We start from the raw sequence: 15,817 nt of genomic DNA on the forward strand, positions 1-15,817 counted from the left end.
TTGTTTTTCAAGTAACAAGACCTGTTGGGAGAAAGTACAAATTGCCATTTTAGGTATAATGTTCGCAGCTTAAACGGCCGTGCTCTCTCAAAAACCTTCTAAAATTGAGGCTTGTATTTCGATTGTGAAGGAAACCTTCATCCTTGTGCAGTATTAAATCAAAGGATGAGTTTGAAGAGTTGGAATGCGGGGGTTACATGGTTCAAATAAACTGAATTACAAAACATAAAATTGTTAAGTAAATCAAGAACTTATCAACTGTGTTTCAGTTTAGGAAATGGGTTGAATCAGTGGCCGTTGGTTTGTGTGAATAAAAATGTACAAAAATATAGAGAACAATTAAGCGTAGTCTCATAAATGGACGGTGATAAAAGGGTTAGGTTAATCTCGCCTATTTAGACTACAAAACCCCAACCAAACCAAAGAATATCTTGCTCTTTTGGATGTTGACGATGGGTGTGGAAGAAGTTGGAGGAGAAGAGGAGGAACTGGCGGCCATTGGGTCGTACCTGGCGCCGGTTCGACTCATAAAAGACTCGGCGGGGGAGATACTTGTGATGTGGGCGATACAAGAGCCCACAATCGCAAAACCCAACTCTTTCGTTCGCCACTCCTCTCTCCGACTCCATCTCGACGCCTGTGGCCGTCAACTCACCATCTCACAATCTCCTTCCTCTATGGTACACTGTATAAATTATAATATCAATCCACCCTCATGCCTGATCTGAGTGCCACCCTCATCACCACAACATCTCATTTACTACCTCTACCTGATGATTCCAATTGCCCCATCACCGGTGTGATTTTCACCTCATCTTGGTATTATTTAATCATTTATACGTCAACTCTCCCCCTCCTCTTCTGGGTTCTCCCTAAGTGTGGATTTTTAGTTATTGGGTTTTCAAGGCAATAGCTCTGGGTACCATCTGAAACAACCAATCACTCCAAAAGCTTAAGCTGTTAGAGTTGGTGTTATTTAATCATTTTTTATACTGCAACTCCTTGGATGTAGGGTCCGGATCAGTTGATACAATGAGGGTGGTCCCAGATCAAGCTTCTCATGCACTGGGCTTTGTAAAGAGCTCCTTCTACTTCATTTAACATGATCAAAATGCCCTTGATATGGCACCCCTCTTTCTCTCTCTTGTTAAAATTTCAGAGCACACCAGGAGTAACTGGAGCTGTGATGTGGGACAGTGGAGTAGTACTTGGCAAGTTCTTAGAACAAGCAGTCGATTCTGGGATGCTTCTTCTTCAGGGCAAGAAAGTTGTTGAACTGGGTTCTGGCTGTGGATTAGTGGGGTAAAATTCTCTCTCTCACACACACTCTCTCTCAACTGTAATTACTTCAAATTTTGCTTTTGGTTTATCAAATCTTAATCCTCATTAATCCATGTTTAATAGCATATAATCCAAAGAGAAAAGAAAAAAAGCTTCATTGAACCAAACATTGGTAGTTGCTACATTGTTATTGGTTTGTGTTTTTCAGCTGCATTGCAGCCCTTTTAGGTGCTCAAGTTGTTCTGACAGATCTGCCTGACCGCCTGAGGCTACTAAAGAAGAACATTGAAGCCAATGTGGAAGACGGGAATGCTTCGGGCTCTGCAACAGTTTGTGAACTTGAATGGGGTGATGACCCGGATTGCAAGTTGATCGACCCTTTACCTGAGTTTAGTAAGTCTCCTTTACATACTTTTCAACTTTGCTGAATATTAGTGAAAGTCATGGCTTAACTGTTTGGCATCTGCGATTCTCACTCCATGGAAGGAGTTGAACAGTTTATCTATTCATGGCTGAGAATATAAATTTTACATCAAACTAGTAGTGTTATGAAGAGAGTGCTCTTCTAAAAGCTATTAATATTATACAAATATATTAATATGATCCCGTGCAACATTCTAAAAGCTGAACCAAAGAATTGAGTGCCCACCTAGATTTGAACTGTAAATGCAGATCATGAATTCTAAGAGATCTCAACAATTTAATTTACAGAAAGTTGAAAGTATGTACAGCATTGAGATTTGAATAAATGAGATCCTGCCAAGTTCAAATTGTAGTCAAACTTTGTAGTTTCAATATGAACTAAATACAGCATTGAAACGCACATATATTAGAAAATAGTCAGTCATACTGATGTTATCTGCATTTTGATTTCATCTCCTTTCAACCAATAAGAAAATATGAACTGCCAAAATAATCAATGTCATTCCATCATCTATTGGATAGTATGATCTATATCATATCTGAGTTTTGTCATGTGGGATTCAAGTTGAACTGGAACTCTTCCTTATGGATTGAGACTCAGATCCTTTTGACTGGATCACAAATCATATGCCTGTAACAACATTTACAACAACTGGAAATTTCTGACATTCTGAACATATTCAATGTTTTCTTTGGATCTCATGGCTTTGGCTAAACTTCTTATATCCAATTCTGCACTTCTTATATTCAATGTTTTCTTTGGATCTCATGGCTTTGGCTAAACTTCTTATATCCAATGTTTTCTTTGGGTCCTTTGGCTAATCTGCTTATGTTCAACGTTGATCTTATTGTCGGGCACAGAATAAAATACATTAATTTTGGATTTCAGTACTTGGGTCAGATGTAATCTATAGCGAAGGGGCAGTCACAGATCTGTTAGTGACTCTAAATCAACTTTCTGGGACCCATACAACTACTTTCTTGGCGGGTGAACTCCGAAATGGTAAATCATCATGCTTAACTTTGAGACTTTTGTATTCAAGTTTTGAGTTGAGGAAAGATATTAATATTCCCTTCCCCAAACAGATGCGGTGCTCGAATACTTTTTGGAATCAGCTATGGAGGACTTTATAGTTGGGCGTGTTGATCAGACGCAATGGCATCCGGATTACTGTAGCCACCGGATAGTAATGTTTGTTTTAGTGAAGAAACCACTGAAAATGGGGTTCAACGAATAACTTTTTTGTTCTGTTTGGGAATTGATTTCTTGATCAATTTACTTTTTCAATGAGAAGTGTGTTCATCTTGTGCAAGCAACCCAGTGGCCATTTTTTTTTTGTTAGAAGGTAACTTTATTAAGGAAAAGCCAATGTACATATGAGGGGACAAGATGTTTTACGCTGAAAATACAGAGATATCCTCAAATGGCTGCAATACTTGTAGGCCCAGCGCATTACAGTCACTAAAGGCAAAAATACAAACAGTATCTGCATTGGTGATGATTTAATTCACGGGCAAATGCAAACAGACAGTTGCAAACATAAAACCCCACTGAGGCAGTTGCAAACATAAATCCAGTGGTTATCTGGTAACAGTTGCAAACTCAGCCGCTCAAGTATTTTGATATCCATGTGCATGTGATTAAATACAAACTGTTGTGCTGATCATTCAGCTGGAGGATTGGCAAAGAACATTCCCATAGCCCTGGCCTCCACCCAAATATTTTTTTGGTCGGAGAAATGAGCATTTTATTGATAAAAGGAGATGAATACAGACAGAAACAAAAACAAAGAATAATGAGAAACAGAATGTTGATACAGAGGTAAGTTCTGCTTTGAAACAAGAGAATCCATTCCTAGATCATCCTTCAAAAGAGAGTCAGCTAACCCATTTGCTTCCCTCGAGACATGAGAAGGAGACGTCCACCTCCCTACAGAGATAAAAAAAATTGTGAAGCTGATGGGAGAACTTCCATACTCCCAAAGACTCACGACTTCAATTTCTTGCAGTGATAGCAGTTAGAAGGAAGCCCAAATCGAGCTTGTCTAACGCTAATCAATGCAGGAATTAACCTGCTCTGATATCAGTTGGATAGAACTTCACAACCACACTAGAGATTCAGCCAGGAAAAACAATAGAATAAAATAAAACAGTAAAATGAGAACAAGACTTTCTTTTAAATGTGCCTCCTCATTGAGGACAAGGCAACTTCCAAGTTGGGAATCTCTTCCACCATTAAAAGGTTAAAACAAGACCATAATCAGCACGTGTAATTACATCTGCTAAATAATTACTGTTGACATTTTGGCAGGGTTATATCTCATTATGCCAGATAGAAAACATTGGATTGGCGTGGAAAATTTTAAGCATGCATTGGTTCTGTAACAAAGAAATGGAATGAGCAGAAGACCCTTATGCACTCACTTCATTCGCAAGCAAAATAGGCTAGTTGTAGTTTGAAGATCAATGTGCTACCTTGGTTCAGTCTTTGGGTTCAAATCTTCACTTCAAGAGGGGATCCAATGCCATGTCTTCTTAAACTGTAACTCCTGCAGCACAGGTGATGTTCCAGAAAGGGTGCAGGGTATCTACAAATGCCTGAAATTGGAAATATTTCACACAGAATAAACCCAGAAGGAAATAAAAACTGAAAAACTACAGCTGTATCCCAAGAAAATTAATATTCTTGAAAGCCTGATCAGCCCATACTTTTGCAATCATGATTATCAAAACTTGCATACACCCCCAATTTAAAAAAGAAAGGAAAGCACCATATTTATAAGATCATAATTTTTTGAAAGCCTGCACATCCTATCTTTCTTTTTTCTTTCTTTTTGGTATGTAAGCTGGGATTGAACCTCCAACTTCCAGGTTGAAGAACAAAGCCTTGACCATTGAGCTATACTCTCAATCCCTAGCCTACCTTTCTTGTTGATACTTCTAAAATGCTTTCCCAGATATTTTCAAGATACTGGCGAAAACTGCACCCTTTTAATGCAAAAGTTTAAAAGCACATCATTGTGTTTTAATTATCTAATTAGGAACAAAAGCTGGGGCTGGTATTTCCCCCAATTATGTTCAGGTCTTTCCACCCAAAACCAGTGGCTGGCAATACCATTGGCCTTAACGGGATACAGAAAGCTGCAAGTCTACAAATGGAGCAAAGATGCCCAATGCACAAGTCCGCCATAAATCAGTGTTGAATTAGAAAACCAATTTTTATAACATTGAAAAAACGTATTCAGTTATTGGGGGGTGGGAAGATCTCCTTCCTACTCACCCAAATTGCTGGGCGAAGGAATTCAAATTTAGTGAGTTCATGGAAAGAAAAATGAGCTCTGAAAATTATTACTGTGCTGTGGTGTACACCAAAGATGGATTCTGCTCCACGGTTAGACAAGCGCCAATTTCTTCTGCAGAGCTTTCTGCTATACATAAAGGCCTCCCCCTCGCCAACAAAAGATTTCTGCCGACTCCCATGTGGATAGAAAGTTCTTCCACATTTGTTGGGAACTCTATTCTTAGAAACAGAACTGTTCCTCACAAACTTTACAATTTGATCAGTCAGATCAAGTATCTTCTCTCTGAAATTTCTTGGAAAAATTATCACATCTACGGAGAAGGAAATGGGGCAGATGACTGGCTTGCTAAGACTGGTATCCTCCATTATGAAAACTTATCTAATCCTCCATGAAATTTGTGGATTTCCGGATGATGATCTATCATAATTTGCTTAGTATCAGTTGGTTCGCTTGTTTGATCTAGTCCTCATGGCTGATCTTATCTAGCTAGTTCTGTTATTTACTTTCCCTAGGATGTCCTCTCGCTGAGCCATCCCGTTTTCTGTCATTTCATCTTCCTTTTGCTGGGCTGCTGTCTTCTGTTGTATTTTTGTCTCCCTCTTTCAACATATTCATCACTTGCCTAGCAGAACAAATTTAAAATGTATTCCATATTTTGCATCCAATTTCATAACAGAATGCTAAAGAACTTACGCCTGCTGCTGTGTTATTATATATAGATATTAAACAAGCTACATATCTAGCATTCACTTGGCTATTTTTTCGAAAAAGGTTACGATTTTATTAAAGCTGAAATGGTACTACAGTCAAGGGGACAAGGCGTCCCACAGATAACAACATTCTTACATAGCCATTCCAGACACTGTCATATGAATATATGATAGCCACTACCTCAACCTGAAACAGAGCAGCTAAACAGTATGTTTGCCGTATTACAGTGACTGTTAGTATAATCTCAAGGTAAGGGGCAGCCAAAACTTGCATCCTATCACACCGCTGTCCAATGCATAACAGGATAGGAAAACTCCATATCAGCCCGATATGACCAGCACTTCACCCTCCCTGTCTGCTCCTCCTTTTGTGAGCTTGTCGGCTTTCTAGTTCAACGATCTCAGCTTATGCTGCAGTGAAGGATTACTGGCTGAGACTAAATCTCTAATTTCGTCAATTATGCTCGCCACGGTCCCGGTGCCTTGTTGCAGGCCAAGCAATGACGTTAGAGGAGTCCTTCTATAATTAAGGGATCCAAACTAGCATTTTAATGCCACCTTAAACCACATAAGAAAGCCCGAGCTTCCGCCTCATTTGCATCTCAGACACCAAAGAACCCTTAAAAAAGATAAGATTTTCTGGACATTAGAAACAGGGAATATGCTTCTAATTCCCGCCCTACCTGGATTCCCTTTAGAGCTGCCATCAAAGTTGAATTTCACCAATCCGGGAGGAGAAGGGATCCACTTTGGGGTAATCTTGACCTTCAGCCCCCACTGCACGTAGCTATTATGTATAATAGACTGTTAGCATTTGCATCAATAGATACATGCTGTCAACATATATATGGAATTGCCTTTATGCCCATGCCCAGCTTTCATTTTCATGGGCCTACAATGTTGGATCAGCCCTTAGCAGCACATTGGGCTCCATAGACTTTTTGACGATCCCACTTGGGAGGCTAGTACTTATCAGTTATTGCCAACAGGAGTTTTTCCTTATTTAAATCAATTCGGACACAACTGGTACATTCCAAAATAACTCTTATTCTGACATCTTTACCCTTGGCATCTGAATAGCAATTGTTCATCAAAATTTCCCAATCTGCACTCTGTAGCTGCTCAAAAATTGTAATTTCAGTTCAAGCTGATTGTTCCACATGCAAACAAGCTGAGTCCAGCTTCAAGTGCGCTCCCAATACCTGCAAATTTGAAGATAAATACTAAAAAATTGATGGATAACAAAACCCATTTCTTAGGCGCAGCCAAAAAATGCATGATACCTTGGTAATGACTAATGAGGTAATTGGAATGATCCTTTCACAAGGCACTGTCAGAAATGAGCACCCAGACTTCATTCAGTACATTCATGCAAAGAACACTTTTAACACTCTAACTTTGATTGCTGCAACATCTTAAAAACTTTCTTCTCAATCAGACCTTTCTCAATGGCATGATCCCAGAACAAATCTAATCTGCCATTTGCATCCCCGTAAGACCCAATGAGAGAGTTGTAAATCTTAGCAGTAATCGTCAACCGTTTTTTTGCCATGTCATCAAACATCTCTGATGCTGCAAATGGCATATCAGCATCTAAGTACGCATAGGCTAGGCTGGTGTACACAAGAGCATCACCCAAGAGACCCTTTCTTTGCATCTGATTGAATGCCTTTTGTGCACAACTGATCATTCCTCTCTTGCAAAGCCTCCGTATTAGTGCCCTGTAAACAGAAGTATCTACACAAAGTCCTCTTCTTGTGAGCTCATCGGGGAGCCTTAGAATTGCCTCTTCGTTTTTCTGGTTGCTATAACCATCTACAAGCCATGAATAAGCAGCATAACTTGGAGAGAATCCTGCATGCAGTGTCTTAGAAAAATTAGAGCTGAAAAAATCCTGAGAGCCTTGTCAGAAAAGAAGATGAAAACAATACAACAAGGAGAGAAAAAAAGTAAACAGGATTATTGGTATTATGCACCCATCAATACAGCACGTGATGAAAATATTTCCAGTTGTATAAAAGACACCCCATTTTTTCAAAATTACCTAATTGGACATACATGAACATGGTTCTATGCAAAAAAAGAAAAACTTCAACTTATATTTCTTGTGTTTCAGTATTACGTATCCACCCATAAAGAGTTTTGATATATTTCTTATTTATCTAGTTCATTTTTGCTAATTCTTATGGTTTTATAAACTAGTATTTATATAGTAAAGTACCTTTCAATATGAAGTCTATAAACATGCTGGCTTATCAGTTTTCAGGGATTGTTGAGTTGTGACCAACACCAACACATATGTCCATGTCTAAGTTATATAGCTCATACCACTTATTGCAACTACTATATCAAACCATTGGTATTTGAGCATACCTGCATCCAGCATCTCAAAGAGGACTTCTTTAGCTTTTTCGATTTCGTGGACCTTGCAAAACCCATGAATCAAAGCCTTGTAAGTGAACTGATCAAGGGTCAATCCTGCCTCCAACATTTTATTCCTGATTTTCCATGCGAATCCTATATCCCCTCTCTTGCAGTAAGCATTAATCAAGGTGTTGCAGGTGACATTGTCGGGTTCAACTTTCCTTTCACTCATTTCATTCAATAGATCATGTGCCACTCTCATTTTCCCTTCTTCGCACAGCTTGCGGATGATGGAATTGTAAGTAACCACTCCAGGGAACACTCCTTTCGCCTCCATTTCCTTTCGCAGTCTCAACGCTTCATCAAGATCATTCACTCTACAATAGCCATCAATTAGTGTGGTGTAAGTTACTTGGTTGGGAACCACACCCTTAACTTCCTTAAAGAGCCTTGATGCCTCTCTCATTCTACCTTCTCTACAGAACCCATAGATAAGGGAGTTATATGTTACAATGTCTGGACAAATCCCTTCTCTTTCCATTCGTTCCTGAATGGCCAGAGCTTCATAGTGCATACCCTTCTTGCAGAACAAAGAAATCAACGTGTTGTAAGAAAACAGATCAGGAAATATACCCATATGTTCCATCTCATTTACCAATTTCTCTGCTTTATCCACGTCACCCGACTTGTAGCAAACATGGATCATGACATTGAAAATGTAAGCGTTTGCGACAACCCCAACCCGAAGCATTTCGTTATAAATTTTCCAAGCCATGGCAGTGAGTCTAGCCTTTGCGAGAGCATTGAGAAGGGCAGTACATGCATGCAAATGAGGTTTGAGTCCACTGAGTTTCATTTGCTCAAATACCTGAACTGCGTCTTGGATCATCTTTGATCGGGCATAAACGATTACAAGCCAACTTAGAATGTGTGAATTCAAATCAGGTTCCTGGTGAATGCTCAGCAGTGAACTTAGAACTGAAGGGGACGAAAGGAAATCCTTAAAAGCAATCCTCTCAAGCAATTTCTGTGCTTCTTTGAACTGTCTTTGCTTGGTGAGAAGATGAATCATGGTCCAGTAAGTTTGTAGGGAGTGCTGGAAATGAGGAACGGATTCAACCCATTTGAAAAATGCCCAAGAAAGAGAGCATCCCTCTACTGAAAGATGTAGTAAAATGCGGTTTACAGTTGATGATGTCAAGCAAGAAATTGTCTGGGGTTTTGATAAATCTAGCCAGTTTCCCTTTAAAACGGCGGCACAGATGCTGGGGACAAATTGGGTCTCAATTTTTTTACAAATTACGTTAGCCATGTTAAAGGAAATTATCTAAGAACTCTAGACCTCACGCACGATTCAAAGATAACTTTGAGATTGCTATTGTAACAAATTGAGGTCCGCAGTCAAGTCAAATGAAAAGTTAAAAGGGTCTTAGATACTTTCCCCCCATAACAATCAGACACAAATTTTGGGAAACTGTGTTTCGTTTTGCTTCGACAGATATGAAGTTTAGCTGTGTGAAGGAAATTCTCGAAACCACATCGACATCAGAGAACCACTGCAGAAAATATACAGAAAACAAAGAACAAAGTTACTCCCATTAATGAAAAGAACCATATAAAACTTTCCTAACAACACATGAAAATCCCGACAAATTATTTCCATATCTCAAACGAATACAATAGCAATGAATTGTACTGAAATTACAGAAATAAAATTGCAGCATGGTTAAACTGAATCATTTCATATCATAAGAAGAAAACGAAATAACGAACAGTCAGCAGCTATAAATTTGGAGACTTCAATTATCTGGCCATAAGAAGAGACTCGAGAGTATTTAACTTGGATTGTGCATGAGAAGGGACATTGAGGGGGTATATATAAAAGGTTTTGACGATAGGAATTAGGCTCCTCATCATGCCTATTCCTCCTCTCAAAACTCCTTCATTTCATTTACGGTTCTTTGCCGATAAGAATCGTAGTAAAATGTTTACGCGTAAGAACCTGCCCTTGGGAGGAGAACAACAACTGGAAACGGCTGCTAATACCCCGCTGAGGAGCAAAAGGAGGAATCCGCCCAAGGAGGGGAATTTCCACTTCATTATGATTTTTTTTTTAGGCCCTAACCTGCTATGGCTCTGCTTTTGACAGCGCGGCTAGTCCAGATGGGTGATGGGTGAAGGGGACCTTGTTTGCCGCTTCGACGCATTCCCTTATCTCCCCGGCATCGTCCAACATAGAAAGAAAGAGCGCGGAGCCGGGGTTTTTTTTTTTTTTTTTTTTTGAAAATGATAGCAAATTTTATTTAAGAAAAGAAGATGACCGAGATGGTCAAGATACAAAATCGAGAAAAGACCAACATAGAGAGCTAAGAAACAAAACTAAAGAAGGGATTCAAGAAGGAAGGGAGTCAAATAGTGCCAAGGAATCTTTAGAGACTCCTCGAGCTAAACGGTCGGCCTGAATTGGCCAAATGGTGCACACGCTGAAACTTCCATGAGTAAGGGGGCCATCCAATCAAACAATTCATCAAAATAACGATCAAAACTCCAAGGGGGCTTTTGAGATCTCTTTAGCCACCTAATGACTTTTAGAGAGTCTCCTTCAACTATTGTATGGTCCACCCGGTCTATAGCTAAAAGCTTCAAAACTTGTGAATTGCTCTCACCTCGGCCTCCGTAGCGTTGGCTATCCCAACAGGGCCAGCAAAGGCCCACAGAACCTCCCCAAGATTGTCTCTTAAAAAGTCACCAATTTCTGCTAGGCCTGGATTCCCCAAGCTAGAACCATCAAAATTAAATTTAACAAAGTCCAACTAAGGATATGCTCACTCTTGAATAACTGCATGTTTGGACTGCACCGCACTGCACAGCATTCTCCAACCTTCCCAAAGGTCATAAGCAGAAACAAAGTTGAAGGGAGAAACTTCACCCATGAAATCAGAAGAGCTACAACTTTGATGAAGAGAAAATCCGGGATTCTGAAGATACCTTTAAACACTCTAGCGTTCCTTGACTTCCATAGAACCCAAATGGCGGCTAACAAGGACACATTCCAAAGGATTTTACCTTTTCTCTTCCAAGGTACTAAAGACCAACTTTGCAAAAGATCAACTAGCCTTTTCAAAAATACCCAAGCAATGGCAAATCTTCTAAAAGTTTACTCCAGACTTCTCTAGAGACTTTATAATGTAAAAGAAGATGATCTGCTCATTCTCCCGACTCAACACATAGGGTGCAATGGTCTACTATCATAGTAGAATGATGAAAATCAAACACTTTATGATTTTAATATCTCATGGTCCAATGATCTCAATTGTTGATTGTAGACAAAAAACCCGAGAAATACCTTCTCAACACAGATCAAACACGATGTGCAGCAAAACACCAAAAGAATGATGCAAAGAAATAATCACACAAGAAACACAAGATTTTACGTGGTTCGGCACTACCTACGTCCACGGGGGGAAGATTTTCACTATTTCGATCCAGGGTTAGCAACTCTCTCCTTCTTGGCCAAGAAACAAAAAGAAAAACCTCATCCCGCAACCCTGACATGTGGCTTATATATCAACGCCACCACATGGAGAAATTTATCGAAATACACTTTAGTGAAAAAACAGAAAATAAATTTTTTCCTAACGGGATGCTGCCCCACACCTCGACCTGGGTGAGCTGCCCCCGGCACCCCAGTGAGCTAACCGCACAGCTCGACCCGCGTGTTCGTCACAGGGTCCTATATAATGTCATAATACAAGACATCTACACGACATTGATCTTTGCAAAGGCCATCAACAATTAAGATCAATCCTAGCATTCTCTCACTTGGCTTGTAAAGATCTGCAGGACTAATAAAAGGATCATAATTTTAGGTGATGTATACAAATCATTCATCAAAACACAAAATTTCGTTCAATAAAATTATTAATAAGAAATCGTGTAACCATTAGACCATACATTCAAACAAATAGCCTAACCTACAATTATATTACTAGCAACCTCACAAACTTGAATATACATAAAAAGTAAACATGGTCGAAAGCGGTCAATCAAACGTTCTACTTCTTATTACAATCCATATAACATGGAAGAAAAAAACAAATGGAGCAACAGAAAATAACCGGTGTTCGAATCAATAAACCAAAATGTGATCACACCAATGTATCGAATACCTAATGCGGACTCCCACTATTACCAACAATCATAAGTGTCCACCAAACCCACGCTTCTTGCATGCTCTCTGAACAACTTTGGTGACAAGCATTTAGTCAAGGGATTTGCCAACATAAGTGTGGTGGTTATGTGCTTCAGAGACACACGCTGATCTTGAACTCTCTATCTCACACTTAGTGAGCTGGAAACAGGCCAGGCCAAGCCCAAGACCAAGACCAAGCACAAAGGCAGGAGAGGGGGGAATACTAGGCCTAGAGAAGAGAGAAAAGAACGTCAAGCAAACGCTTCCTAGGAAGCAACCTCCCCGAGGGACCTAACGTATTGAGAACCTAGCGGAATGTAGTAACGCACGAATGACGGAGCTTCTTCACCTTAGAGATTTTCCGCTCCTAGATGATTGGACCCTACTGGCCTTTTGCAATGAAGTCATTGGGGATACTGATAACTTACGCATTCTTTTAGACCTCAGAACAAGATGCTTGAAATCTATATGATTCGAACCATCTCCAGACTGGTTCTTGGAAAAGAATACCGCAGCGGAATTATCACTGAAAAGCTTAAGTGGCTTCTCAGTGAAATCAATCACCTAAAGTCCTGAATCAAAATTTCGCAGCCATAAAGCATGAGCCGAAGCCTCGTAACACGCAATAAACTCTGCCTCCATAGTGGATGAAGCAGTTATTCTCTGTTTGATGCTTCTCCAGGAAATAGGCCCTCCTACAAGCATTAACAATAATATAACTAGAAGTGAATATGTAGTTGTCTCGCCATCTAGCATATTTAGAATCAGAGTACTCGATCCCTTCAAGGCTATTTGACCTCCTAAACATGAACATAAAATTCGATCTCCCTTGCAGGTATTGCATAACCTTCTTAGATGTCTTCCAGTGATTCAAACCAGGGTCACTCTGGTATCTCACAAGCATGCCACTTGCAAATGCTATAACATGTGGGTACAGACCAACACATGCATAAGACTCCCAACTATCGGGGCACATGAAATCTTCCTCATCCCATTCGACTATTGTGATCCTGAGATACTATAATTGACTGAACATATTGCCCTTAACTAAGGGGGAAGGACTAGAGGAGTACTTATCCATGCTAAACCGGTTGATGTCTTTCTATATAGGCCTTCTGAGGTACTTATGATCTAGATTTCTTCAATATCTAGGATTGGAGAAAACTTGATTCTTAAATCTTGGATTTTAAAAAATTGCTATTTGGATAGCATAAAGTAATTTCCAAGGATTTAGTATTATGTCGTTTGGATGCAACCCTAGATTCAAAAATCAGTAATTATGATTTTTAATGTTTAATTTCTTAAATATTATCAATTACTAAAATTAGTTAGAAATTCCAATGATAGTTAAATACATATTAACTTGATCTATGTATAAACATAGAACCATATAAAAAAATAAAGTTAAACTACGAGGAGATACCATTCAAGATGAGAAAAAAAAAAAACATCTTGGTCCAAACAAATCCTTGTGGCTGTACATCTCTTCGGATACCCTTATTATGGGTGTCTTCATTAAGTAATTAGAAGTAAAACCATGTTCGCACTACACTAACACATACGAATGCAAAATAATCATGTCTCTCTCAAACAAAAACACAAGAAAACAATTGGACAAAATTTTAGAAGAAATAACAACATTGACTTTGGAAATTTGTTGAACAAATGGTGAGCAACGTTATTGATGTTTTTTTAATAAAGTTGAACCTTTCAGACAAAAAACACAAGAAGACGGAGAAGCGGGAGCAAAACTATATAATTTTTCGAATATTGGGGTTCAAGTTACTGCTTCTATTTCCTTTTATAGTTGCAAAAGCCCCTTTCAGACGATAACATAAGAAGAAAAATACGACAAAATAGAAGAAAATGCAGCCACATTGACTTTGGAATTTTATCAAACAGTTGGTGAGCAATGACTCCTACTGCTTATATTCTCTTCTAAAGTTGGATTCTAAGAGCTAGAGCATGTCTCTCTCATCTTCTCTTCCAAAAATCAACTTCCTGGGAGATTGGTGGGAAAAAAAACTCCCTGGAAGTTAAAAATCCCATGTTTGGTTGAACGGACTATGGTGGAAAAAAAAATACAGAGAGAGAGAGAGGCGGAAATCCTTGGGGTTTCACAACAATGATACCAGTTTTGGGTTGATTTTTATTCCCACTAGTTCTGAGCGTTTTTCACAGTGGCGTTTCGGATTAAAAAAAAAACGAACCTGAGATAGAGACGAGCAGAATTGCTGAAATGTATGAGGTTGCTGAAATGGCGGCCAGGCCGACAGAGGCGAAGGGATGAGATAGAGAGCGGGAATGTTTTTTTTCTTTCTCAATACAGGATTTAAAAATAATATTTGGGTGGGAGAGAGGTTCTAAATTCTGGATTTTATACTTAAAATCCTAGATTAACGTTATGGACGTTTGGATATATGGATCTAAGGGTGCAAGTTTGGCCCTGACAGCCCTGAGCCCGAACAGGGTTTGGGCTGGATTTCCAACCTAAGGGCGGGCCGGGGTTCATTTTTTAGGCCCTGACTCAGGGTCGGATCGGGTTATGGGTTAATGCCTCGGGTCACCCTGACCCAGCCTGACCCTAAGTTTTCTATTATATGATTGAACCATCTATGCATGTTTCTTTTGCTAATGTTTTCTATTATTTTGGATTGATGTTTCTTTTGATTATTATTATTAATTGTCTCTACTGCCCGTCATGTTGTTGAAATCATATTGTCTTATTCTGTTCCCTTTCTCTGTTTATTGATCATTTTGTTCTACATGATATGTGGTTGCTTTATTTTTGGCACTCTTAACAGGTATTTGCACTAGGGTCAATCAGAGCCAAACTGGCCCGACCCTGCCCAAGCAGGGTTGGCCAAGGCCGCCCTGAGCCCTGTAGGGCGGGCAGTGGGTTAAAGTTTTTTGGCTGAGATAATGGGATCCAGGGTTGGGCTAGGGTTTTGAAAAACCCAACCCGACCCTGTTGCAACCTACATGGATCATTAGATTTAGCTAATAAAATCCAGGTTTTAATTTATAAAATTCATATTTTTTTGTAAAATCAGGATTTAAAAATCTTGGATTATAAAATCCTTGTATCCAAGCTAAAAACCCGTATTTTATAATTCATCATTGTAAAATCCATGTATCCTAACGGCCCACGCTATTGGTTTTCTCCTTCGATAATTAGCTGATGAGGATGATTAATAGGCTTCGATCATTTTAAATGGCGGGCCCAACTTATGTATTCTGTTGATTCCTCATCACTTGTAGGGCCCGCCGAGCTTCATTAGTGTCCTTTTGATCTCCCTTTCTCCTTCAGTTCTGCTTTGATTCAACAACAACCTCTTGGATCACCCCTTGCTGTGAGATCCTCCTAGGCTAGGAAGGATTTTATTTTGAAAATTAAAGGTGGCTGGTACAAATCTAATGGGCCCGTGTCATTTTTTGTTCATACATCAATTCACTAGCTTGTTCACTCGATCAATGCCCTCGACCATCATATCCACGTTTCTCATGTGTCAATGCTCTTGTCTTAATCATTATAGAATAATCTA

The 15,817-nt window shown here is 39.4% G+C and overlaps 2 protein-coding genes across 2 annotated transcripts; one reads left to right on the plus strand and one right to left on the minus strand.

Moving 5' to 3' along the window:
- The first annotated feature begins 359 nt into the window (after positions 1–359).
- LOC143886896 (S-adenosyl-L-methionine-dependent methyltransferases superfamily protein) lies at positions 360–3,021 on the plus strand. The gene is made up of 5 exons (XM_077391066.1): positions 360–680; positions 1,160–1,302; positions 1,490–1,674; positions 2,594–2,707; positions 2,791–3,021. The coding sequence occupies exons 1-5, from the start codon at positions 444–446 to the stop codon at positions 2,940–2,942; spliced, it is 831 nt and encodes a 276-aa protein (XP_077247181.1). The 5' UTR covers positions 360–443; the 3' UTR covers positions 2,943–3,021.
- Positions 3,022–3,424: 403 nt separating this feature from the next.
- Positions 3,425–14,731, minus strand: LOC143886895 (Tetratricopeptide repeat (TPR)-like superfamily protein). Its single transcript, XM_077391065.1, has 6 exons — positions 14,483–14,731; positions 8,090–9,636; positions 7,000–7,570; positions 5,057–6,918; positions 4,180–4,302; positions 3,425–3,634 (listed from the first exon to the last, which is right to left on the minus strand). Exons 2-3 carry the CDS (start codon positions 9,390–9,392, stop codon positions 7,101–7,103), a joined length of 1,773 nt encoding a protein of 590 aa, XP_077247180.1. The 5' UTR covers positions 9,393–9,636; positions 14,483–14,731; the 3' UTR covers positions 3,425–3,634; positions 4,180–4,302; positions 5,057–6,918; positions 7,000–7,100.
- Between the last annotated feature and the right edge of the window lie 1,086 nt (positions 14,732–15,817).

The sequence above is a fragment of the Tasmannia lanceolata genome, unplaced genomic scaffold, assembly GCF_043159265.1.
Source record: "Tasmannia lanceolata isolate RefF3 unplaced genomic scaffold, GAP_Taslan_0.1 ptg000011l, whole genome shotgun sequence".
NCBI classification, from domain to species: domain Eukaryota; kingdom Viridiplantae; phylum Streptophyta; class Magnoliopsida; order Canellales; family Winteraceae; genus Tasmannia; species Tasmannia lanceolata.